Source organism: Micropterus salmoides, unplaced genomic scaffold (genome assembly GCF_014851395.1).
Source record: "Micropterus salmoides isolate LMB-PRFRI ecotype aquatic unplaced genomic scaffold, ASM1485139v1 Ms_hic_scaffold_16, whole genome shotgun sequence".
Taxonomy (NCBI): Eukaryota; Metazoa; Chordata; class Actinopteri; order Centrarchiformes; family Centrarchidae; genus Micropterus; species Micropterus salmoides.
In genome coordinates, this window is record NW_024040707.1 from 8155702 (window position 1) to 8180190 (window position 24489).

The 24489-nt window shown below is 40.2% G+C and overlaps 1 protein-coding gene and 2 pseudogenes across 1 annotated transcript; 2 read left to right on the forward strand and 1 right to left on the reverse strand.

Annotated features, from left to right (window-relative positions):
* The first annotated feature begins 1219 nt into the window (after positions 1–1219).
* Positions 1220–8949, forward strand: LOC119905171 (annotated as a pseudogene).
* Positions 8950–10640: 1691 nt separating this feature from the next.
* On the reverse strand, positions 10641–13629 carry si:ch73-206d17.1 (tyrosine-protein kinase STYK1). The gene is given in 11 exon segments (XM_038721934.1): positions 10641–11049; positions 11423–11519; positions 11712–11752; positions 11883–11949; positions 11952–12099; positions 12310–12376; positions 12471–12660; positions 12827–12916; positions 12919–13026; positions 13128–13271; positions 13378–13629. Coding segments are annotated over 11 exon segments (1176 nt in total). The 5' UTR covers positions 13430–13629; the 3' UTR covers positions 10641–10877.
* Positions 13630–15298: 1669 nt separating this feature from the next.
* LOC119905169 overlaps positions 15299–24489 on the forward strand; it is a 118350-nt pseudogene continuing 109159 nt past the window's right edge.

Genomic DNA, 24489 nt, shown 5'->3' on the forward strand with positions numbered 1-24489 from the left:
GCTTTTAAAATAAGAGCCCCAAGGCTCTGGAACACCCTGCCTGAGGAAATACGGCAGGCTGAGTCAGTAGCTTCTTCTAAATCTAAGCTGAAAATTTACTTTTATCGTACCACCTTCCATGATTTCATCTGATTATGGTTTTCATTCTGTTTGGTTAGGTTTTGCCATTAAATTGTTATTGTTTGTTTATAATTATTTTATGTGTTTCTATGTTATGTTTTATGTGTTCTTTGGTTGCTTTGTAAAGCACATTCTAACCTTTTTTTAAAATAAGAATTGTATAAATTAAAGATATTATTATTATTATTATTATTGTTATTATTATTATATTATGTGGACGTCAGTAAGCACAACATCACCTGACTTTACTTATAGTATCCGCTTTGCAGTTACTGCCATTTTCCCTCCTTCCACCTGATGCCTCAGACTTTCCCACCGGTCCCAGTCACCCAAATCCACATACTCACCTGATTCTCATTCTCTAACCATCCTGTCAGTAATTATTCCATTAATTTAAAAAAGGGCTTATCATGTAGTCAGCCATCTACCCATCTACCAAGCACCGGTGAGGTGAGGTGCCTGCGCAGATCGTTTTCATTTGTTGTAATATGACAATTAAATTCACCTTGAACCTTGAGATAGACCTAGTGTGAATTTGGGACACACCTAAGGCCCCTGTGTGCTTATTTCATGTTCCAGTCAACAGGACTTGTATTACAGGTTAAGCATGGATGTCATGTGACTGAAATCACATGACTCCAAGAATTCATTTGATTTCAGAGGGTAATGTCACAGAAAGGGACAGGGATATTGTCAATCAGGAAGCTCCTCTGGGAAGTGACATAGGATTCTGATTAGATTATTGTTAGGGATATAAATATGTCATAAATATGACAACTTCCTTATGGTTATCAAACTGTGTGTGTGATCTATACAAACAACACAATATACATTAACGTTTTTGAAGTCTAATAAGTGTCCCAGATTACAAAGTGACCTGTATTTGATGATCAAATTCGGACATTTATTGGGGGGGGGCTCAAAGAACACTAATAGGTGTGCATGTCTCATCTGGCTATGACATCTACATTGTGTGGATTTCAGAAACGTCTAATGTATTTGATAGACATCAGAATAAGTCTCAGAAGTCAAAATTGCACACACAAAGAAATCACAGATCAACCGAATTGGGCAGAGCATCATTGTGGAAAACACTAGAGCGAAAGACTGGTAAGCAATAGGAGCGTCATTTCCGGTGGAATATTCCAGCGGATTTATTCTTGGTCTTAAAAAGGACGCGCCGAAATAGCGACTGACTGTGACAGGTAAACGGCCTGATGTGTATGCTATTGACTGCGTTGTAGCAACTTTAAACACACAAGTCAGTTAACAGACAGATAAAACAGGTCAGTCTGCGTGAAAAAGACAAAGGCAGAGACAGTAAGGTCCCGCGTGTACCCTTTAGCGTTTAGACGTCTCCACCAACGGATTTATCTAGAGTTTGTAATCTTTGGAGGTCCTTTTGAGGTAAGGCGAGACGCACTATGTGTGGTACATTTATCTTCCTTTCAATAGTGAATGTCTGTTTTACAACACAATATAAGATGCTTTGTAAATTACCGGATCATTCGGTTATGACGCAGTTACAATTTTTCCATACTTTTAAAAAAATGTATTTAACAGCTCTAAATATGCACCTATGTAGTTCATCTGACTGTTATTTTCGTGACTCCGGGGATGATTTTAAATAAGGGGACGTAGGATGAGGGATGAGAAGGCTACTGGTGCTGCGAGTAGATCGTTGCGCATTAAGGCCCCCGCTGAGCAGCTCAAGTAGAAACCTACAGGTGCTTCAGAAGCAGAATCATGAATCAGAATCGAGAACGATTTAGGAACACCCATGGTTGAATTATGCGGCCTTATATATAAGGCTAGAGATTTTACCTGTATATTTTTAATGCAGTTCAAAAGATAGAAAAGCAAGACAGACGCAGTTGTTGTTGAGCACACAGGAGGGTTTGTTGTTACACACGCGGCCTACACCAAAACATCAAATACTGATTCAGACATAATTTGAAAGACCAGCTATTAAACCTATTACAGAAATAAAAGGTAGCCTACACTTTTTAAAGTGATGCAATTGAGTGAAGAATTTCCTTAATAATTGAAGATGGTAACGGTGTAGTTAAATGTCTAGGCATATGATTGCCAGAACTGATCAGTGATCACATAGTTTGTGGGATGATGATGATGATGATGATGATGTAGTTAGCTTTTATTTTCTTTTTCAGGCAGTCACAATATATTTTAATATGTATCCTAATATGCCAAACATGTATTGTATAGACAGTTCAATATCATGTATGTAATGCATATGTAAGTAAGCAGTTTATTATTATTTTCTTTTAATCTTGCAGCTGTTGTGTTGTGAGCCAGAGACAATCATGATCCTTCTGACTCCCTCCTCTGGTAGGTACTCAGCGTCATTTGATAATCTGGATTTATGTACACCTACATGGGCATGGGTGCCAGAGATTAAAGCCTAGGTCTACATGAATCAAATTAGGCAAGAAAACAGCTCAGCTATTTTTGCTGAGGGAGTTTTAAAGATGCTTGGACTGAATAAAATGGGCTAAATAATTCAATTTGTTAACGACAAAATGTATATTACATGAATAGCATCTTATGCATACAATGCAGTTATAATACGCAATTGTAAGAAATTAGGTGCAGGTACACATCAAGACCATAACTTGATGTGAGATAAATAGTTAAAACCCTGTATACAATGTATACTGTGCATAGTTCATACAGTTTGAGGATAGTTCCATTATTTAATGTTTTTGTTGTATAAAATATTCACTCATGTTAGTATATATGGTGAAATTACATTACAAATTCACAAACCACCCAATATAATGTATAGGAATAAATGTGTGTTATATATAATTAATCAGTTTTATCGCCATTTACTTTTACTGTATCTCACACACAACTCACTTAAAATGTAAATATTTTATATCGTTCAGTTAGTTTACTTCAGATTATCCCAGAATTGTTTTTCTTGTTTTTTGTTTAGTTCTTTTACTCTTTAGCAGGTAACATAGCAGAGTATTAAATAACACGGGCCCTCCCATCATGCTTTACACTCATTAGGCAGCAATCCAGAAATAAAGACTTGGCAATGTGTCTGGCTCTGGCTTTATCCTCTTTTTATTAGTGACCAGTGACCAACAGTACATAAAACATGACCGTAAGATCAGCAACCCCCACAGACGGTTATGCACATGGAGATGCACGTGTGGCTCTCTGCTAATGGTATTTACTGTGAAAAAAGTGAATGAACCTGATTGTTCATTTAGCAAGCTTGACAGTTACTTGATTTCTAGAAAAATGCCGAATGTTATGGCATTAACTTATGTGATGTGTTTACTCAAGAAACATTTTCAGATAATACAGTAATTCAGATACCAGGTTGTAACTTGTGTTGAAGTCCAAATTAAGAAGTAAAAAAAGCATGTTTTCAAGTAAAAGTGTAAGTTAATGTTGGCTTGTTGCTGTGTCTCATACGCTGTTTTCTTTCAGATGAAGAGTCTCTTGAACTCGCCTGGCTTTGGAATCACAGGAAGTTCAGGGTGAAAAACACTTAAAGGGTTGCTACTGCAACATTTAAAACTATTTAAATTTTGCAGGTCATTATCTGTGCATACTGTCTTGGACAGTACTATGACTTGAGAGAAAGTAATAAACTCACAAGAGAGGAGGCCGACAGAAAACAAAGATTTCTTTGTTTGACTTCATTAAAAAACATCACAGCTTAGTGGGGGCAGAGGCAGTGTTTGGCTGGAGCAAGGCGCTGTCAGCAGTCATTTCATCTTGCTGACTAAGATGTAGCTTTTACTGTTGTTCATACTGCAAATTTAGTTTTCAAAACAGCTAAACATATCATGTAATGTTACAAGTTTTACAAATTGCACATATGCCCTAATAAAACTATATAACCCCTTGCGGTTTAGTATTTAAATATAAACTGTACAACAACAGACAAAGACATGTTAATGCCACAATCTCCTTTAAAACCTAGTCTGTAGTGGTATTAATAGATTTGAACAATAGCTATGTGAGTGCTGCTGCCACGTCCTTGTCTCAGGTCACCACATTTGATCAGAGTAAACAGACTAATTGATCTCACGTCTGGTATGTGTCAATGCAGTAGGTCCAACACACACACTATTTCCGATGGTGTATGTGGTAGTCCCCTAAATGTCCATAGCTTGTTCCCCATGCCAGTATTTGTGTGTATTTCCCCCTGATGAGATCACAATTGAGTGCTAACACCTCACATGCATCCTGTTCAGACATTGTATCCTTTTTGACATTTGTCCTTTCCAAATATTATCTATTGATATTAAAGTTTATGCATGTTTGTATCAGTTTAAATATGTATAATGTTTATTGCATAGATATAACTGATAATGTAATGAGTAGATAATGAGGCACTATGTTGCATGCTGTAGGCTGCGCAGGCTGATTGAATGAATGTACAGTAACAAATGCATTTTACTGATCTGAATATGGATGAATGTATCGTAAGGTCGGCCTCCATCCAATAAACATACGTCTTGGTAAGTGATGCTTCTTTTACATAAGACAGGAATCGGTTTTTAAGTATAATATTTTGCTTTAAATATAGTAAGAAAAAAGAAACACACATATGAAAACCATTGCTACAATTTCCTGCAATGTGGATTCCCACTAGAGGGTATAAAAATATTATTTTTCAGTTAAGAACTGGTAAAGCATTAAGATTACTTTCAGAATTTTTCACTTTTTTTCTCTCTCACTCCAACTGAGGATTGACTCAAACTGGGATATAATTATAAACTATTCCCATTCAGACATATTCATCAGAAGGTCAGCTGGTATGGTCGCCCGATCATGGTAGGGATTTAGCTTTAACTTCTTAAACCTCCAGCAGAGGTTATTGACCTAACACAGACAACTACTAACTGCTGTTGTTGTGTGGTCTCAGGTCTCTTCCAGTGTACCAACAAGCTCTTTCTGAGTGATCACACTACAGGAATCCAGATCAAGGAGTTTGCACGTAAAAATGCTGCTAATGCTCTGTCAGTTGCCAACATGGTCATGGGCATGGCCTCCATTCTCAGCAGTCTCAGTGGGTGAGTGAACACATCCTCATTGGATTTTACAATTTAGAACAGTCAGAGTCAGGTTTAGCTGCAGAGTGGACAAAAATCGATAGCTTAGTTGTAATCAATAAATGAGAAAGTCTTTAAAAAACAAACAAATCCTGCTCCAGAACATTAATTTAATGAAAATGTTGGCTACATTCTTCAAATTTGAGTAATTATGGTGGCCCAAATCAGAAACACAGCAGCAAAACTGAGAACACAACATTTTAGAAAACCTATCACCAAAACAGAAAACACAGTATTTCACTATAAACAAATTTGTTTTTGTATTTTATGAAATATTTTTGGCTTTTTATAAACTAGTGTTCATTTTGCCCCTCAAGGCCACCATAATGTAAGTAATGCTTGCGTGCATTTATAATTCAGATCTCTGGTCTTACCGAATGAGCTATATTAAGTGCAGTGTAAAGAGATATGGGCCAGTGCAGATAAGAAAAACCCGACAATATGACAATACAGGGGAAAGAGATTAACTTTATGTAACATTGTAGAATTTAAACAAGCATTAGTTTCCCCTTTTCCACTTGTTAGAACCTGTAAATATTTTACCCTTTTGAAACGGGTTGCTGTATCAAATAGCTACAGCTAACAAACTTGTTTTGTTCAGGCACACCATGCTGCATGTTGGCTGGTTCTGATTGGCTACCTGCTGGATTTGGCAGATGGAGCAGTTGCCAGGCGACTCGATGCCTGCTCTGCACTGGGTAAGTGAGTGAGGGAGTGTTTCGGTCAAAAGCTCTTACCAAAGATAAACTTCAACTGGGATCTTGGCAGGGCTTGCTGCACAGTCCTTTATCTGGACTTTGTAATTTGGCTGCACAAAGTCATAAACAAAGGCAACCAGTGAAAGGAAACACTGCTACTGAAATACTCTGGCTAGTCTTACAAAGTCTGCAAGAGAAGAATCATACATATTTTATGTAATGTAATTTGAGCTTTATCAAATTAGTCTTCTAGCTGTATATTTCAATGGTCTCTGGAGGTTATACACTTAAGGGTTGAGTGTGAATAGCATAACATCCCCTTTCATCACCCAATGCAAATACACAGCATATAAATTGTACACTGTGGCTTGTTTTCAAAAGATCTCAGCACTTATGTAGTAAATCAAGAGGCACAAATAGCTGGTTTAACATTGCTTCCATTGCGAAAGTTCACATTTTCTCCGAAGCCCAAAATAGCTCCCAGGTGCATCACAATATATCATTGGCTGCACTTTTCGCTGGGCTTTGTGTCCCGACAGGGTTTTTCTGCATGACTTTGCAGGTGGATGTTGTTGTGCCCCCACGTATTTTGTGAAATGAACAATCACTTTCTGATTAAGCAGCCTAATTCCACGGGCTCACGCTCCAATTGTCTATTTTATCCCGTTGCTTTGGGTTCTCTGCATATCTGAAATTGCTAAAATTGTTGACCCTGAGCTGTGGAATTCCACCTCGTTCATGGCCTGAATCACCTCATCCTCATGTGCTAAAAACATGCTCCGTGCTCCTGAGGGGATAAAGAGACAAGGCAGTGGAGAATGTTGTTTACAGAAAGCCTGCCGTTGGGCTGACACTGAAATTTCCACTTGGAGAATTTTACACATACAATCCCACTGTCACCTGTCAGTAATATTGGCAGTGACCATTCTGGAGAGATGGTAACATACCTTCACTGGCTTTGATAAAATATAAACTCATGACTAAGGCACTGTTGAAAGGCAGCTGGTGCTCACTTGTAGCCTTTCTAAAGTAGATATTCAGAATATTTTTAGTACGGGTAGTGTCTGTCAACAATACCAATACAATTCATATCTCTTTGTGAACTTCACAGAGCCACATTTAGTATTCATATTTTTATTTTCATGTTCAGGTGCCAAGCTAGATGATTTTGCTGACTTCACGACCTTCGGGATTGCCACGTCGTTGCTCCTAAGGACACCTGACCTGGGACAACATCCTCTGCATGTGTTATGTCCTGTCTGTTTTTGTTCGCCTCTGTTTCTTCTAGCGGTAAGTTCCAAAATGTACTTATTTTAAGCTGCACATTGAGTCTGTCATTTAAATTCCACTTTATTATTTAAATGACTAACCAGAGATTTTCTTGTTTGGTCCTCAGGGATCCCATTCATGTATCGCGGCCTGCCTGCATCTACTCCTCAGCCATCCTGGCCAGTGCCTCTCTGCTGTCAGGGGGAAACATGGCCTTGCTGCGGGTCATTGCAATGGCCATGATCCTCTTTATGATCAGTCAGAACTTCACCCCCATGACAGAGTGCTGGAGTCCCAGGCCTGGAAGAAAGCAGTCTATGCTGGAGGTAAAGTCACTATGATTCATCTTTTTTGAACAAGAACATGTCTGCTGAGGTTAATCACTGCCAGAGTTGATTCATTATAGAAAGCAATTTCAAATTAGATTTCAGGTACAACATCTAGCATGTGGTAGCAGTATCTACCCATGTAGATAGTTTTGGTTTTATTTGTAGAGGTCCGACCTACCACCACCACAGTACAATCAAAGTGAGTAGAATATAAATTGTGCTGCTCAAACAAGCATGAAATTAAATTTGACCCACTCAACAGCAATGCATTTTTCTTGCAACAATGTTTCTTTCTTAACTCAGCATAATAAGAAGTCAATGCAAGCTGTGTTCAAGTGGATTATTTGTAGCTATGCTAGTGTCATTGATCTAGGGAAAGCAACGTTATCAATCTCTAGGTGGTCGGGCGGTTGGTCTACCACTTTGATCCAGACTGGACCAACATATAATCATGGTGCCCAGAGGATGAATCCTCATGAATCTGGTGACCCCAGGATGTTTTCATTTAACACCTATAGTACTTGATGCTTTGGGGAAAATGTTCCCTGAGGTTCCCTGATAACCTTTAATCTAGAGTTACATCAGATTACTTTTTATGCAAAACTAATCACATTCCATCAACCTCAGCTGTACTTGGTTTAGTGCTAATCCACAAATGTTAGCATTATCATTGTCAACATGTTAGCATGCTGACATAACATTTAGTGCAAAGGACTGTTGTATGTATGTACTGCCTTATAGCCGGTAGTGTGACTAGCCGTTTTGTATGTAGTTTTAAGGAAAACTGTACATAGTTTTTGGATTTTTGGTTTTTGGATTATCATAAGTAATCTGCAATACATGCTGCTGTTGAGTTTTCAAATGTAATTATTTAAATTATTTTTTTACTCAACGTTTTTATTTCCAGGAGTCATCATGGTGTTCTGCTCTTCATTCCCCCCTGCATGTGTCTACTACTGCTGTGGTCTGTCTCCTACATATTGTTCCAACATCCCTTTGGAGCAGTAAAGTGTAAAAGGGGTTCTGGCTTTTTCCAAAACTCCAAATAGGTTAACCTCTGGCACATCTGGGTGGACTGAGGCTTCCTGCCATGGAGGATCCAAGCTGAACATGCTCATGCGCCACAGGCAAACACTCGCTCTATTTAACCTTTTTTTAATGTGACATCTCTAAAACAGAACTCAGATTCAAGAGAGTTAGAGTGAGGTATGAGAAGGGCATTTTAGTGTTACTGGTAAGGATGAACCTTCATTCTGTCTTATGTTTCATTGCATTTTCACTGAAGCCAGTGGTTGGGTGGCTTGTTCTAAAACTGAATTTTCATAAGGATTATCTGTATAATCTTCATACTTTCATCATTGTTCAGTCACCACATGGAAGCAGGGCTCATAATTTTCTCCAGGAATAAATAAACAGAAAGGATTTCAAATGAAATAATTACCTGAAATTCATATATATTGTCTCTAATTTGGTTTTTAAATGTTTTGTAATCACACAGGACATCACAACTCTTAATATGTCCTCAGTATTGAGCTTAGCTCAATGTGTAACTACAGTATGTAGGTAAGGCATTTAATCTATGAATATACATTATTTCTAAGATGATTATCAATAACACAGTAATTCATACAGCACTAATGACCAGTCTTGTGTTAGCTGACTGTCAGTTAATGGTTGTATCGGTTTTGGGGTCACTTCATTATCAAAGCATTCAGGTGAGGATGGGCATTTCCCAAAATCCACTTTTCCTTTTGTCCAATTTGTATCAAATCCAGTCATTTACAGTAAGAAACTTTCCAACATGATGATACAGTCATTCCTGTTATTTGATTTGCTGTTTGAATATATGTTTGAAGTAAGTTGAATTGAAAGGCAACTGATCCCCCGGTTTTGGTGCATTCTGGACTGATTTTTAGTTTTTTAGACTTTTAGCTTTTTACCAAGTTGTACTCTGTCCAAGAAACAATTTTGATTTACATATTTCTTTATGTGTGATTTTATTGGTCATTGTATGTGTTCCCTCTGTTTTAAGAGGAATTGCAGTTTAAATACTAAATCCGCACTGGATCACATCTCATAGTAGTCCTGTGACCACAGCTGAATCAGTGGTGTCACTGCAGGTGTTTCCATCACTTGTCAAACCACCAGTGATATCAGTCACGGATGTTGACCAGAAATGCAATACTAAATAGGACTGCAGCAGCAGTTTTCTTCCACATGTGATTCAGTGTGAATTTACCTTTGAAGAACAACAACACACTGGCTGCAAATCCTGCTTTTGCTGCCATCTAGTGGGGGAAAGTTCACCACGCTGCAAGGTCTGCTTGCACCTTTTAAATGTTTTGAATCACACTGCACCACAGTCAATGTTGGTTTTGCTAACAAATGCACCAGACAACCGAAACTTTAAACCCTCAGACATCAAAAAGGAGAGGATACGTGTGTGTTACTCTTTAACTTGGCCAGCATTCAGTCCATTTTGTAGATTAGTCATTTTTTAAGGAAACCTTTCTGGCATTACTCATCATGTTTCACAATGTGGATTGTCTCTCTGCATAGGAAGTGACAACTGGGGAGAATATAGTTTTATAAGACTTTGTGTAGAATATGATGAAGCAAATAGCACAGAGTAACGGGCTTTATCTGTTCTCAACACTAAAAGCTACTGATGCCCCATATTTAAATTTTGACTCACTCCACACCTTCTGAAATCTTTTAAACTTGTAACCAGAGGTGTCAGAGCTGTTAATGAGTTATCTAAATGAGTCTCCTCGCCAGAGCTTTCTGAGGGAAAACTGACCAGAATTTCATAAATCAAGTAAATGAATACAATGGTCATGTTCTGGTTTGATAATGATTTTAAACCACTAATGACAACCAATGTTGTGAAAAAATCTACTGTGTAAAGTGCATGCACAGACTGAACACAAATCTTGCACATTCAGCTTTTCTGTGTGGGTGTTTTGGTTTTCAAATTGTAAAGTCCCAGTAATGCATGCCAAGAGCATTATAGATACAACAAGTGTACTTTGCCCAATGAAAAAAAGATCTTAATGAATAAGATCTGTGCTTCTGAGTCTACATTTATTGCATAAAGAGGTAATTATAAAATGACTTGATTTCAGTGTCCTTAATACATCACCATCAGTGTTTGACTGTAATACTGTGAAGTTACATAGTTATTTTTAACTTGTTGGAGGGTTACCAATAAACCAATTCAGTGGTAGACATTTACCAGTAATGGATGTGACATTGCATTCTGAGTTTTATATACAGTCTATGATTCTGAGAGATAATCACACGTGATATGTTGGTCATTTCCTGTTAGCCATAGTGTTGCCATTATTTGGTAGCATGTGAGCCTATGACAGCAGTCCTGCCTTTCTGTTATACTCAAGTATGTCTATGTTCTCAGGAACACATATGGCTTCTGTAGACGCTAGATGCAGTGAGGACTCCAACAGCTTTATGATGGCCGAGAATGCAGGTCGATCTTTGAAACTCCACATCCAACAGTACTTCATCAGATCATACCTAAAAGCATACAAAAGTAATGTAAAACTAAGACATTTGTTAAAAGAACAGTTCTGCATTTTGTAAGCTTAGCTTAGTCCAAGATAAAATCAATCTGCCTAATAGCACCTCTAATTACCTAAGCTAACCGGCTGCTGGCTGTAGCCTCATCTACAGGCAGACAAAAGAGTGATATCGATCTTCTCATCTAAACCTTTGCAAGAAAGTGAAAAGGGCTTGATTCCCAAAATGTCTTTCTTCATCATTCAAAAAGAGTATTTGAATGAAAATGAAACTTTCACGAGTATAAGTTGACTCAATTTCTAATACTACACCAAGAGACAGTATATTACACCATGTCAAGTGGGCCTATTTCCTACACAAGTTTACTTACAAAGGTCCTCCACAATTGTCTGGTCTCTTCATCCGATAAGACCCCTGTAGCTTTGGAAGCACAGAAGGGGTCTCCATGTCAGGGTATGGAGGAGAGCCTGAAACAAAAACAAACAAGCAATTGTTGAATAAATAAATGTGACTTTAATGGCAATGGGTGACACTGATGATAGTGTCTATCCAATACTACAAATTGTAGAAATCCGTATTTTAAATAAGCTAATCTGAAATGGCAGAAATACTGACAGTTTAAAGAAGTTGCTGATAGATAACAGAACATGCAGCTTTACCTAAGGTAATCAGTTCATACAGTAAGATTCCAAATGACCACCTAGGGAAAATAAAATGTTAACAAATGCTCTGTAATAGTCAAGCAATAGCAAAAAGAGATTACATTGCTGGCAAAACAACACATTCTAGGTGTGTGTGTTTCGTTTTCTTAGCCATAACTCTGCCCTTACACGTCGCTCCTGTCGATACTGAGCTGCATCATAATCCTCTCCGGAGCCTGCCATTTGAGAGGCACCTCGCTGCTCTCTGCCTAATTGCTGAATCCATTCTGCGTCCTCGAAATGCCACACCCAGCCCAGACACCCGGGCTGAGAGGCCGGGGCCAATTAAGATGTTCCTGGCAGCAACATCACCATGCACCAGCCTGTGCTCTGACATCAGGTAATCCTGAGGGAGGAGACAATTACAGCTAAACACATCAGTCTTTGGTTGAAATATTCATTTAAAATTCTAGAGAAACTACACTTTTCCCCTAGTACATGAGTTCATGACCTGCTGTGGTACAGAAGTACATCTGCAATAGAGCAAGATATTTATATTGAGCTCATCTTAGTCTAGTTGTTTGTTTGGAATAATTGTTTTAAAAAAGTGACTCACCAGCCCAGCTGCAACCTGCTTTGCTACCAGAAAAACTGACCTCTCAGAGAAGTTCAGCGAAAATCCGCTGTGTTCTACAGGAAAAAAAAATTGCTGTCATGACATTTAGGAATTGGAGATTGCATGTATCATCAAATACAAGTTCATGTTCAAACAAAAGCTGTCTTACATTTCTGAGTGTCCAGAGGAAGTAAAGGAGGTTCCCTGGGCTGTACGCATCTAAGACCAGATACATGGGCACACGCTTGGTTTGACAGTACAACATCCGCACCACATTCTCATGTTTACACACTGTGGCATGGAAGAGGACCCACTCCACAAACTCCTTAGCTTCAGGTTGGTTGGGGCCTTCTATATGGTGTTATATTAGTAACAGAGGTACAGAGGAGTCAAATAATAACAATTTACTCTATCTATATCATCTGGCTCATCTAGCCCCACTCCATCTGAAACACCAATGATTATTTGCATACTTTCACTCTTATTCCAAGCGAAATAAGACAGATTAATACTGTACCTCGGAGGGTCTTAACCACTACAGCAGAAAAAGGATCCATCTCTCTTTTCAGCAGACCTTTACAAACAGGGCCATGGCGACCTGTCTGCCAAACTCTAGTCCCTCAACAACACACTCCTCAGGGATTTCCCAGGGATACAAAGCAGCCTGGACCTTTGGAGTGCTTACAGAAGCAGCCGTTAGGGACACAATCTGCTGGCCTGTTGAAAAACCCAACCAGAGATAAATAACACCTGGCATTCCTCTCAGGCACTAATGCATTTTTGTTATATAGAGAATACACATTAATTGCAATTCATACCATTTGTAAACTGGGCTGAAGTGCTTTGTCCTCTTTGTTTGTTCTTGTGGAGACTGTAGAAAATCAGAGCCACCACTAAAACTGTGCTCAGAGCCAACAGACATGGGATGATAATTATAGCAAGTGGACCTGATGACCCCTCATCTAAATAAGACATGAAAGAAGAATCAGGTTCAGAATGAGAAAAACCGAAGAGGAGCAGGCAATAACACAAGTTTGCAATGCATTAAGTGCCATGTGTACAACTTACAGCACATAGGGAGCGAGGTATCGTTACTACATCCATGAGGAGTAACCGACATTTCTCACATATGAGATATGAACAGAAAAATCAACAGAAATTCAAAAGTCACCACCAGACAAGCTTATCCCTGTGTTGAGAATAATGGTTGAAAAATCACACTAACAGGGCTTCTATCAGGTACTTTAATTTGGGCTTAGCTTTGTCTGTCAGCCTGCAAGGGCGCTGACCGTAGAGCTGAGCTAGAAAGTTGACTGAATGTTAATCATTAACAGTTTACCAAAATGATAACATTAACAGGTGTCGTTCTCACACTTACTGCTGCCTTAAAGGGTAACTGATTAAACTGTGAAACTGTAATATGCATACTATAGTGTTAAGTTTAGTTTGTTTTTAGGACCCATATAAAAAATTTGGCTCTGGCTCACAAGGCAATGAACAGAATAGCTAAGCATCATCAAAACAGGTACAATGAAGGCAAAATATGGCAACTTTATTTGTACATTTTGTACACCAGGGCAGTTCAATGTGCTTTACAGGTACAAAACAAACAAACAGAAAGTGTAAAATATTTGAAATTTTTGTGGACAAGTGAAAGTTTCCTTGTACTGTAAGTGTATCTGAGGAAATTTAATTTTATAGTAGTACAGTGGCACGTGTTGATGATAGGTGCTTGAACTATTACAACCACCAGAGGGCAGGATTGCGCAAGAAATCGCCTCCAACGAGTAACCTCCTCAGTTCTGAGAACACAAGGAGGTTGCCAGTGTCCAAACGCATCCCACGGACCCAAAACCACACAATAAAGCCCAAGAACTACGTATAATGTTCTGCCAGCTGTATAAAGAACACATAGAAATCGGCACAAACTGTAGAGAATATGCCGAACTTACAATACTCTCCACGTGAAAATATGCGTCCCAGTGCCCAGTGCTTCTCAACCACAAAGATCCGCCTCTTGCCATACACTATTGGCGCAATGGAGAGGCTTTAGGACCGGCCCCAAATCTCTGATTGGACAGAAGCCCCTGCAGCGAGGAAAGAAACACGGAAAAGATCAAAAAAGTTATGGAGTGAAACCTAATCGGATCACGTCTGTTCCATGATGCTGCGTAGTTTTTAGTAGCAACAAATCCCCGCAGTGCCTCTGGAGTAGCAGTGAAGAGCGCCGAGCGCGTAACGGAGAAAAAGAGGCAGGGTTTCAGTTTTGAAAGGATCAGATAACCGCCGGGTTCAGAGCAGGGCCAGGTATGTTTTTCCGTTTCCATGGACTGCCTTGCTGATGTCACAGCGAAGGAGGGCCGGAGAGGAGGACAGGTGCGCAGAGTAAAGTTGTGTCTCCTGTACGCTTGGATGAGGAGCTGTCACAGAGCAGAGAATTAATACCCAACAGCTGATAAATATTTTAGTCTAGTCAGTTTTTAAGTTTTTCTGTATTTGTAAAACTCTATTCTGGTTCATTTGTATCAATTTGGTCTGTTCTGAAGTTAAGTGGAATATATGCTATAGTTCTCCACGCTTTTGGAATTGAGACGCTCTCTGGTGCGCACAGACTGCGAGACTCACAGGATCCGTTCTGCTCTATAATATAGGGTTTAACGGCGTAAAGGAAGCTGCTATTGTTTTTTAAGTGCACATTGCTGTGAACTGGGTGTGTGGGACCGAGACGCTCCAGCATCAGAACCAGCACTTTCCGCTTCAATGCGACACTGACGCAGCTGGTCTCGCATCCCGGTCCGCAGTCGACAGGTGATGCTCGAGTAGGTTCAATGGAATGATCGATCATCAACAGAGCGAGTTTGATCTAAAAAAAATACATATTTTCTCTGGAATGGAATACAACACAAGAAAGCAGCCTCAACTTCTCTAATCTGCAATGATTTTCCCGTGCGTCATTGTGTCCTAGGATCAGAAGCGGTTCTTGCGTTGAAGGACAATCGTTCTTGGACTTCCCTCCAGGTATACAGGAGCGAGCCTATCAACAATGTCCAAGACACTGAAAAAGAAGAAGCACTGGTCCACTAAAGTACAGGAGTGCACCGTGTCGTGGGTGGGTTCCGGGGAGTTGGTCACGGTAGTTGAGGTGCGAGGCGGCGCTGAGCTGGGAGAGTTCCCACACCTCGGAAACATAGTTTCGGAGGCGATGGTTTGTCACGCTGGGAGGTTTCCCAGCAGCGGGGACGTTCTGCTGGAGGTGAACGGCACTCCTGTGAGCGGACTCACCAACCGAGACACATTGGCGGTCATCCGCCACTTTCGGGAGCCCATCCGCATGAAGATTGTGAAACCAGGTGTGTGTCTATTCTAATTATGGATCACCTAGACCCCCTACACCCCTCCAGCTCCCTACCCCACATACACAACCTAACCTGCCATGTGTGTGAAGTGCTTTAAAATGGTTTGTTTAAGCACGGTAACGTGAAGATTGAGAATCTTAGGACAGGTGTGACCAAATATAGAGGCACTCAGCTGAGCCCACGTTTGCCTGTAGGGCAATGGGTTGAAGGTCCAGGTGTGTTAGCAGTCTTGTTATTTTGAAGCTAATGTACAGGTCATTTTGTGTTTTCAGCTGCCCTAAGCCTATTTAAATTGTCTATGTGCATTCCTTCTATTCATTAATGTGAAGCCACTTTTGCTGCAGTAGTACAATCCTGCCCAGCAGCATAAGTGAGGGACATGCTGCTTTAACCATGCTTGTTTAGTGCCCAGACCTGCATGCACTACAACATAAGCCATGCACATGTTATTAAGCTTGCAGCACTTTCTCTGAACTGAGTCTGTAATCTTCATTGCATCCGTGCACAAATGTTGCCTGTCCTCCTCTGACCATGTAGGTAGTAGGGCAACATGCTCACATAGTCATCACACACACAGGCATGAAGACACACACACCACACACACACACTACTTTAATGTAATTAATAAGTAATGTAATTCTGTCTGTAAGCTCAGCTGAAAGCTTATTGATTGGATTTATGTGATTGTTATTAATACAAGCAATTAGTTTGTACTTTTTTAAGGCACACTGACATGCCTAATGAATTTAATAAATGTGCCAAAACATACTGACATTGAAACTCTGCCAGTGTGTATGTTTGTGTGGATAGAGGCACTGTTGAGGGTGGCACTTGGTAAACACTTTGCAGGGATTTGTTAATGGTTGCCTTGCCAGCTTAGACAGTGTCGCTCTGCTTGCAGTGTTGAGGTGAGTCCAAGTCTAATTGAATCAATTAGGTTTATATCCTTAAATCCCCCAGGATGCTGAGCTAGCCTAGTGACACAGTCTGACACCATGACTGTCAGGGATTTTTGTTTGATAGTGTTTTCTGTGAAGCGGATTGGTGCTTCTGCAGTGCAGTTTACCTGTTGATTAGGGTTAAGGGGTGTACGGGTGTTGAAATCAATATCACAATACTAATTAATTGGTTTCACTTTTTAACATAAGATGACACCAGATTTTTCACTAATTGTAGCACTTCAAACATATATTGCAGGTGATTTGAATTTGATAATGTTATATCAGTTATATTGTTTTACTCTTGTTTGTTTTCCTTGTGTTTGGACATTAGAATCAAGTTCAAAAGTGCATTTTCTCAGTTCCATAATACTCACTCTGTCACACACTTTCTAATGTTTTCTCTTGACCTTGTGTTATGTAATGTTAGCTGTATGTTGAGTGATGCTCGAGTTACACTTTGACATCTGCAGGTTGGTTACCATAGGCTCCTCTGTTCCCCAGTGGGCCTCGCTGTGTGTTTATCTCTCTCTCCCCTTTCTCATTTTTAATTCATGCATCATCCATTATTGATGGCTGCTCTGTGCCATGATGAGGTGGCTGGTGGGCGGATCAGATGTTAGCCGACTCGTGTGGATGTAAACTTGAACTCTCATGAGATTGCAAAGTCGGTAGTGAGAACGGGTTTGATGCTAAGAGTAGTGGAGTTAAATCCTTTTGTAGACTTGTCACGGCACAGTGGTGTGTGTGTTCCTTGTATTTGCACAACACAGCAAAAAAGTTACATCAACCTAAAAGGGATGCATTTACATAATTTCATGTCTCCCTGTTGGATTGTTCCCTCCCTCCCTGCTGTCTTTACTTTATTTTCTCCCCTCAGCCGATAATGCCTTATCATCACATTTTGCTGTTCTCCCTCACCGCTGATATTTTCTTTCCTTTGCTACATTATTCTGTTTCACTCCGATTCTCTTGCCTTTGCCTTCGTACCCTTCCTCCCAATCCTATGCCATCACCAGTATACTATTTTTTTCACTAGCTACTTTATCATCTAAGTAAATCTAGCAAATCTTTATAAAATTGCACAACCTTTCTTCAGAATCTAGCCCACTTTTAGTAAATTCCACTGAAGGGAGTCATTTCACTTACCTGCCATGACGTTTACACCCGCCGAGTCTAAATCAAACACGATTTTGCTTCTTCATAGTTGCTGAAACGTCTCGACACTGCACAGTTAAGACAGAAAACAGGAAGTTTGTCTGGATTGGTTCTCTGGCTCCAGATCAGCCGATGCACTCAGTATGCAGTACCCATCCTGAGAGAGGAGCAAGACAATAGGCAGTAACCTTGAGGGGGCCACTGAGAGTAGAGGCGTAGTGATCACAGATACCTGCAGCTTAGACAATTGCGAGTGGGCAACTCATTGATTAATGCTGTAAACAGACTTAGATCTGCTTGTTTTTACCTCGTGGAGCATAATGAATGGACAGTTAAGCTTTCAGGTCCCTGAGCACCCTTATTCACATAATGGAATCTGGGAAAGGAAAAGGGTTATCAAACCCTTTTTCTTCTCAAACATAACTAATGATATACTGAGATGACTATGGTTTACATTTTACAGTGCTACTCCCTGTGGAGTTATAGACTGAAAAAATATTTAGAAAAAATGTCAACTGTGGGGATAAATGCACTCTAATGCTCAACAGTATAAGCTATAGTGGCTTTATGAGCGTACCTCACTGCTTTAATGTAAAGGTCCCATTCATTTAATTTATACACACGCTTAATGACGCCAGCGTACATTAAAGTAGGGCAGTGATCGTCTTGTGAAGCTGTGTAAATGAAGGTGCAGTGGATGTCTACTAAAGGAAAAAGAAGTAAAGTTTTTATGGATATTTTTATTTTCAGTAATATTAATTTTGTATTCAAAAGATCAGGGAGGTTCAGTTAAGAGTCTTGAAAATCCCCAGGAACCTTCTAGCTACAGAGGAGCATTTTTATTTCGAGTGGACATTAGGAACACAGCAGTTAGTAGCTATACCTACAGTATCTGGGGAGAACTGCAAAAATGTATCATTTCATACAATCCACTTAATGCCCAAGGAGAGGTGATAAAAATGAGCTGCCTTCTGTTTTTTATTCACCATTTTAATTTAGGAAAGGTTGCTATAGATAACCAAAAGTACTTGAGGTATCTCACTTGGGAGTTTTATTCTGATATGCACACTAAATTATGAAGAGGCAGTTCTAAGTTGTTGGTCTGGATCTAATAGACTCTTTTCAAGCATGCAGCCCCTTTTTTACTAAAGAGATCAGAAAAAGGATCCTGAAGACGATTGATGCCATAAGGAATTCAGGTAACAATACGCATGAATAATTGAGTGAGAGATAATTGCAGTGGGTTTTTTTTAAACCACCTGCTAGGCTTTCTTCAAAAAAGACAAACTCAAAGGACCCTCTTCCTCTCCTTGGATCCTCTTACACTGTTATATATCACCAACCTGTGATGTTTAATGTGTCCCAGGATTTACTTTGTGATGTAGTGTTTTAATTTACCTTCTTGATGTACCTGCTTTTCCTCCAACCAGCTTTGTCTGTTTCTGCGTTGTTTGGTAATTTACATTACATTACAATATGCCATAAAGCACTTTTGACCACCACCTGAGATTGTGCCGGAACTTGTTGTGCTCAGTTGTGGTTTACTCGTTTAGCTGGACTGGGCAGTTGGGGAAAGGGAGTCACACCCTGTACTTAAACCAAAAATGTCTTGTGTTTTAGGGCCACAAGTAACGATTAATCATTATCCAACAATTTGCCTATTGTCATTGTCATTTGACTAATCTATTAATCAACTAATCATTGTAACTCGCAGTACCTTCTCACTCCATCTCTGCTACGACTTAGTTGTGAAGGAAATTTCTTAGTGGGCTTAATTCAGGTAACAGTTGAGGGACGTCTAGCAGTGTTCAAAATTGACAAAAAATGATATATTTTCTGGGATAACGATTATTCGGCAATAAGTAATTAGTCATTGAGCTTACTTACAATTGATAAATATGTTGCACGCCTCTGGAGCATCTTCAGGTTAAGTGTCTTGCTCAGGGACACATTGATGAATGTTGCAGTGGGAATCGAACCCGGGTCTCTCACACCAGAGGCATATGTGTCTTATCCACTGCAACCTTACCACCCAGATATTTGGCATCCTTCAAAAATGTTTGTAAAAGTCTAATATTGTACTAGCTCGCTCTCGTTAATAGGATGTTAATTGTTGCTTTATAATGCCATTAATGGAAACAGGTCTTATTTATTTACTTAAAACTGAAGCATTCAAGGAAAAACTGTATAAAAATACTGAAATCACCCGTGCATGAGTAATCCATTTCATCATATCCCCATAGCCATGATTTCTGTCACAGCTGTTGTCGTAATGGCTTTGAGTCTGTCATCATCATTGTAGCTGTGTTTGAATCGGAGTTTGTTTTTGTGCTGGTACCTTGGCTGGTTTAGACCCGCCTCATGGACAGCTGACCCCCAAAGCCTTTCATATGCTTGATGTTCTGTGCAGTGGTTAGTTTGTGGTCTTTAATAGCAACCGATCTTTCGACAAACAGTGTGCAGATTGACATCTGTGTACTGTATGCATGACGCAATTAATGCACGGACAACGTTTTTTTGATTGTTTTTTGCATTCTGAGTGACGTAGCCTACTCCATAATGTCTGCTTACACATTGTGAAAAAAACAATTAAGATATGTCGGAGACATTGCACAACCCTAGGTATGACTTATGTACAGGTCATGCTCGGGGTCATTAGCAGACCCCGAGCATGACCTTGTCCTTCGCCCTATCCTCTCGTTTGAGGCTGCTGCCACCTGACCTTCCAGCACTAGTTATTTGCCTTTGTCTCACTCCTTGTCAGGGCGAGGACAGCTGGCTGATAGGGAGATGCTATAGTTCAGGCATCAGAGTAATAGATATCGGTGTTCTCTGGGAATCTTACATGTTTAGAGAACTTACTATCTCCACAGATTAGTGCAAAAACATGATACTTTAATTAGATTTCAACTTGACGTAGGTAACAGATTTAGCCCAATTAAAGATGACCTTGTAGAGAAAAACACATTGACAGTATGGGATAGCACAGGGATGAATATTGTGGACCAGGAGGTTTCGTCACATTTAGTGTTGGCAAGTTGTATGCTGTTACAGTATCTCATCAGACAACGAGATACAGATGAGAAACCTCTTCATCACACCAGACAGTTGGCTCACAATATTTCTACAGCATTATTTTTAGACTTAGTAGTTTGCAAATTGTTGAGTCTTAGCACAGTCTCCCACCAAAAATTTACCATTGATGTCTCTGGTTATTGAAAAAAGTCCTGCTTTCAGAATCCATTGTTGATGCAGGTCTTATGTTAAAATAAATATATGTATAAAAATACAACACCAAACAAAGCTAACCATTTTGTATTACACTGCTACAGAGTGGAATATTTTGGCTTCTCTTTAAAATAGGTAATCTCAGTTTCTTTTCTTTTGTCTCACTGGTGTTATCATATTGATGTTAACACTTTATACATTTGCCATCAGCAGCGCAGCAGAGCAGCAAGCACACAGTCTGTGTTAATGTGGTCCCCCCCCCCCTCCCCATGGTGCAGTTAGGGCTTCTATGACGAAGCTGCTCTAAACAAGCTGAGTGGAGCTGTCAGGATCGCTCAGGTTCTGGGGCTCTTCTCCCCATGGAAACTGTAACTTCCTGTTCTAGTCGCTGCCTTTTGTCATATCTGCAGTGGAGCCCAGGTTTGAAGTGTCACTTTCACTGTAACCAGAAAGCTTAGGTACCAGAGTACAGTCCATTCTCTTTACACTTTGAATGCACCAAGGTACCAAAAGGTCCATGAACAATACTTGACAGTTGCAGGGACCATCAGAACAGTCAAATATGTTTTAATGAAATACGACTTAAGCTTTGCGACAATCAATGGTCCTGGGTTGTAAAATATTCTTGAATCGTGTTCCTCCTCTCACCTCACGCTCCTCCTGCAGCTCTAAATGTGGAGGCTGTTCAGTAAGTGCAAATGGAGCTTTACTGGCACCCTTCTCCTCTGTGCTCTCTCTGCTGTGTCCTATTTTCTGTGTGGTTGTTGTGTATATGTGTATCTCAGCTGTACACCTGATGTGACATCCACCCATCATCCGCTCCCACTGGCTGCTCTCCCGGCTCATTCCCCAAACCTGTCACACTTCTCCACCCTCCGCCCTGCCAGCCCGTCAGCGGCGAGGGACGACGGTGCGAGTGGATGGGCATACTGAAGTCCCCCAGAAGCCAGCGGCTGCTATGAATACCAAAGCATGCTTCTTACACTCTTTTTCATTCCTCCATTCCTCCCTCTCGTTCTGCAACTCACAGCCCTGCACCGCCTCACAATCTCTTAGTCCACTCCCCCTGTCTAACAGCAGCTTATACCTTTGCCTCTTCCTGTCTTGCATTTCTTTGGTCCTTTTCCTGCAGTGCATGAGAGACAAAGTCAAACAAAGTCATTAATGATGGAAGGAGGAGAATGAAGGGTTGCCCTATATGATTGCTCATTTAGTGATTCCTGCATATTTTTTACAGTCCTGGAACCATCAGCTAATGGCAGAGCTCCCCAAATCTGCCCCAGATGTTTAGTGACATGGCATCCCTCTTCAATTTACCTTACTAATACTGTCCATAGAGCCGCACTGCGGTAATGAACAGTCCAGCAACAAGGATAGCATTTTCAAATGAGCCATGCCTCTCACTGGCAGGCACCATGACTTGGCAGGGATGTTTAAAGGCAGTGGAGATGAGTGCGTGCTGATTCACCAAGACTGCCTCTTTCTACTTGCTGAATGGTCATGCTGAGATGTCAGCAGCAGCAGTGTCTCCAGGTTGCTGCTGGTGGAAATGGACAGTGTACTTTGATGATATGCACGCGCACACACACACACACATACACACGCACGCACGCACACACAAAAACTCTTCTTCAGGGACTCCTGTCCTCCTTTCCTCAGCTTGACTCCTAATTGGTCTCTCTCCAACAGTGAGCCATCCCTGCAGCTGTTTATCCCTGTTGAGATAAGCTGAGGTCAGCTTCTAAACAGCGCATATGCATAACAGACCAAAGCATGTCAGCTCCTATATCATGAGGAACAATAATCTCCACGGTTAGGCTACATAAATACTGCTCATCCCTTTTCACCTATTTTTACTGATGCACATTGTTAAAATCGATTTTCACTGTGATTTCATATTGCCATGTACTTAAAAGTGTTTTGTATTTTACTCCAAAAGGACACTGATTACCACAGTTAGAAGTAAACAAGTACACAAATGCTGCTTTCACAAATGAAAAATAGTAAGTGGAGAGAAAGTAAAGTAGTTGCAGTCCTTGCACCAGCTACTTACATTTTCAAAATAAACACCAAAACATTATATTGAGATCATGGTTAATTAAGCCATGTTAAACTTGCCTTTGAAAACATAAATCAGTGACTGGCACAGCTATGCAATTGTTATGGTAAATGTTTTTTTCCCTTTTTTATCATACATTAACATTGTCATTGCTTTGCTGCACTGCTGGGCTGGACCTGCAAGTGGTCACTGTCTGACCCTGATGTGTTTAACTAAGAAACTGACCCTTCTGTGTAGCTGTGAGCAGCTGACCGTGAAAGGGAAATAGAGGCGGCATGAGAGAAATGGACTGTTATGAATCAATACACAGGTGCAGATGGGGATAGAGGGATACAGGGGATAGCATATCTGATAGTTGATTGAACTGAGTTTCCTCCAGATGCACTCACTACCCTCTTTGGAGAGCCCATTTTGGGACTTTGTTTCTTGCTGGTTCTTTATGAAACATCCCCATGGTGTTGAAGCAGAGGCAATAACGGGAACAGAGAGAAGAGGCAGCTGGCACATTGCTGCCTCAAATTTTTTTCCTGAGAAGGGTTCTTTTTTGAAGGATATATTGGATTTAAACTGGGAGGGGCAAAAAGAGATGATGAACAGGTTTAGAGAAAAGCAAATGGGGTCAAAGAGAGAGGAGTGCTGACAATGGGAGGGAGCGGAAAGAGTGAGAAGGAGCAAGAATAGCGAATGAGCAATAATAATCTCAGGACTGAAAACGATTTTGTTACCATTAATCATGATTATAGTATTGATTCTCTGTTGTGAATGTCTGAAATGATTCTGCCTACTGTTCATCAAGTCAACACTTGCTATTTCAGACTTTCCGCACAGCGAGTATTTCCAATCATGTCTGCAAGTAACAAGTCTGTGTGAGCTGCCTACATATGTGTATGTGCAAGCATGCATAGTAATGAAAAATGAAGGCACATCTGAATTAATTTCCACTTCAAGTTGCCTTTTTAGGTAAAAACACAATCATGGAGAACACAAATGCATGCTTCCTTCACCATGCTTTTGAATAATGCCAGAAAGTCTTCTCTATAATTTTGATCATATTCCTACTATATCTGATTTTTGTGAACCTGAAGGAATATGTAAGGTAGTGCTGTTTTGACTTTCCTGGATTCATTCTCCCATAGATCTCAGGAGTTTATTTTGGAGGGTAGTGATAAGACTAAGATGGATTGCCTGTCTGTGTAGAGTGGACTTGCGCATACCTCCGTTCAACCAGTTGGGATCTTTCTTTACACTCAGGGTAAAGAAAGGGAAATAAATCAATTGAGAAGACTCAATCTCCTAGTTCAATCTCTTGGTTGGCTGTGGTACTTCATACTTGGCCCTGTGCCTGCGCTGATGTGCCTTCGTCAATACTCATTCTGCCAGTGCAGCCCACTCAGCTGTTTAGTTTAGTGCTACTCCACCTCAAATAATCCATTTCTGTTCA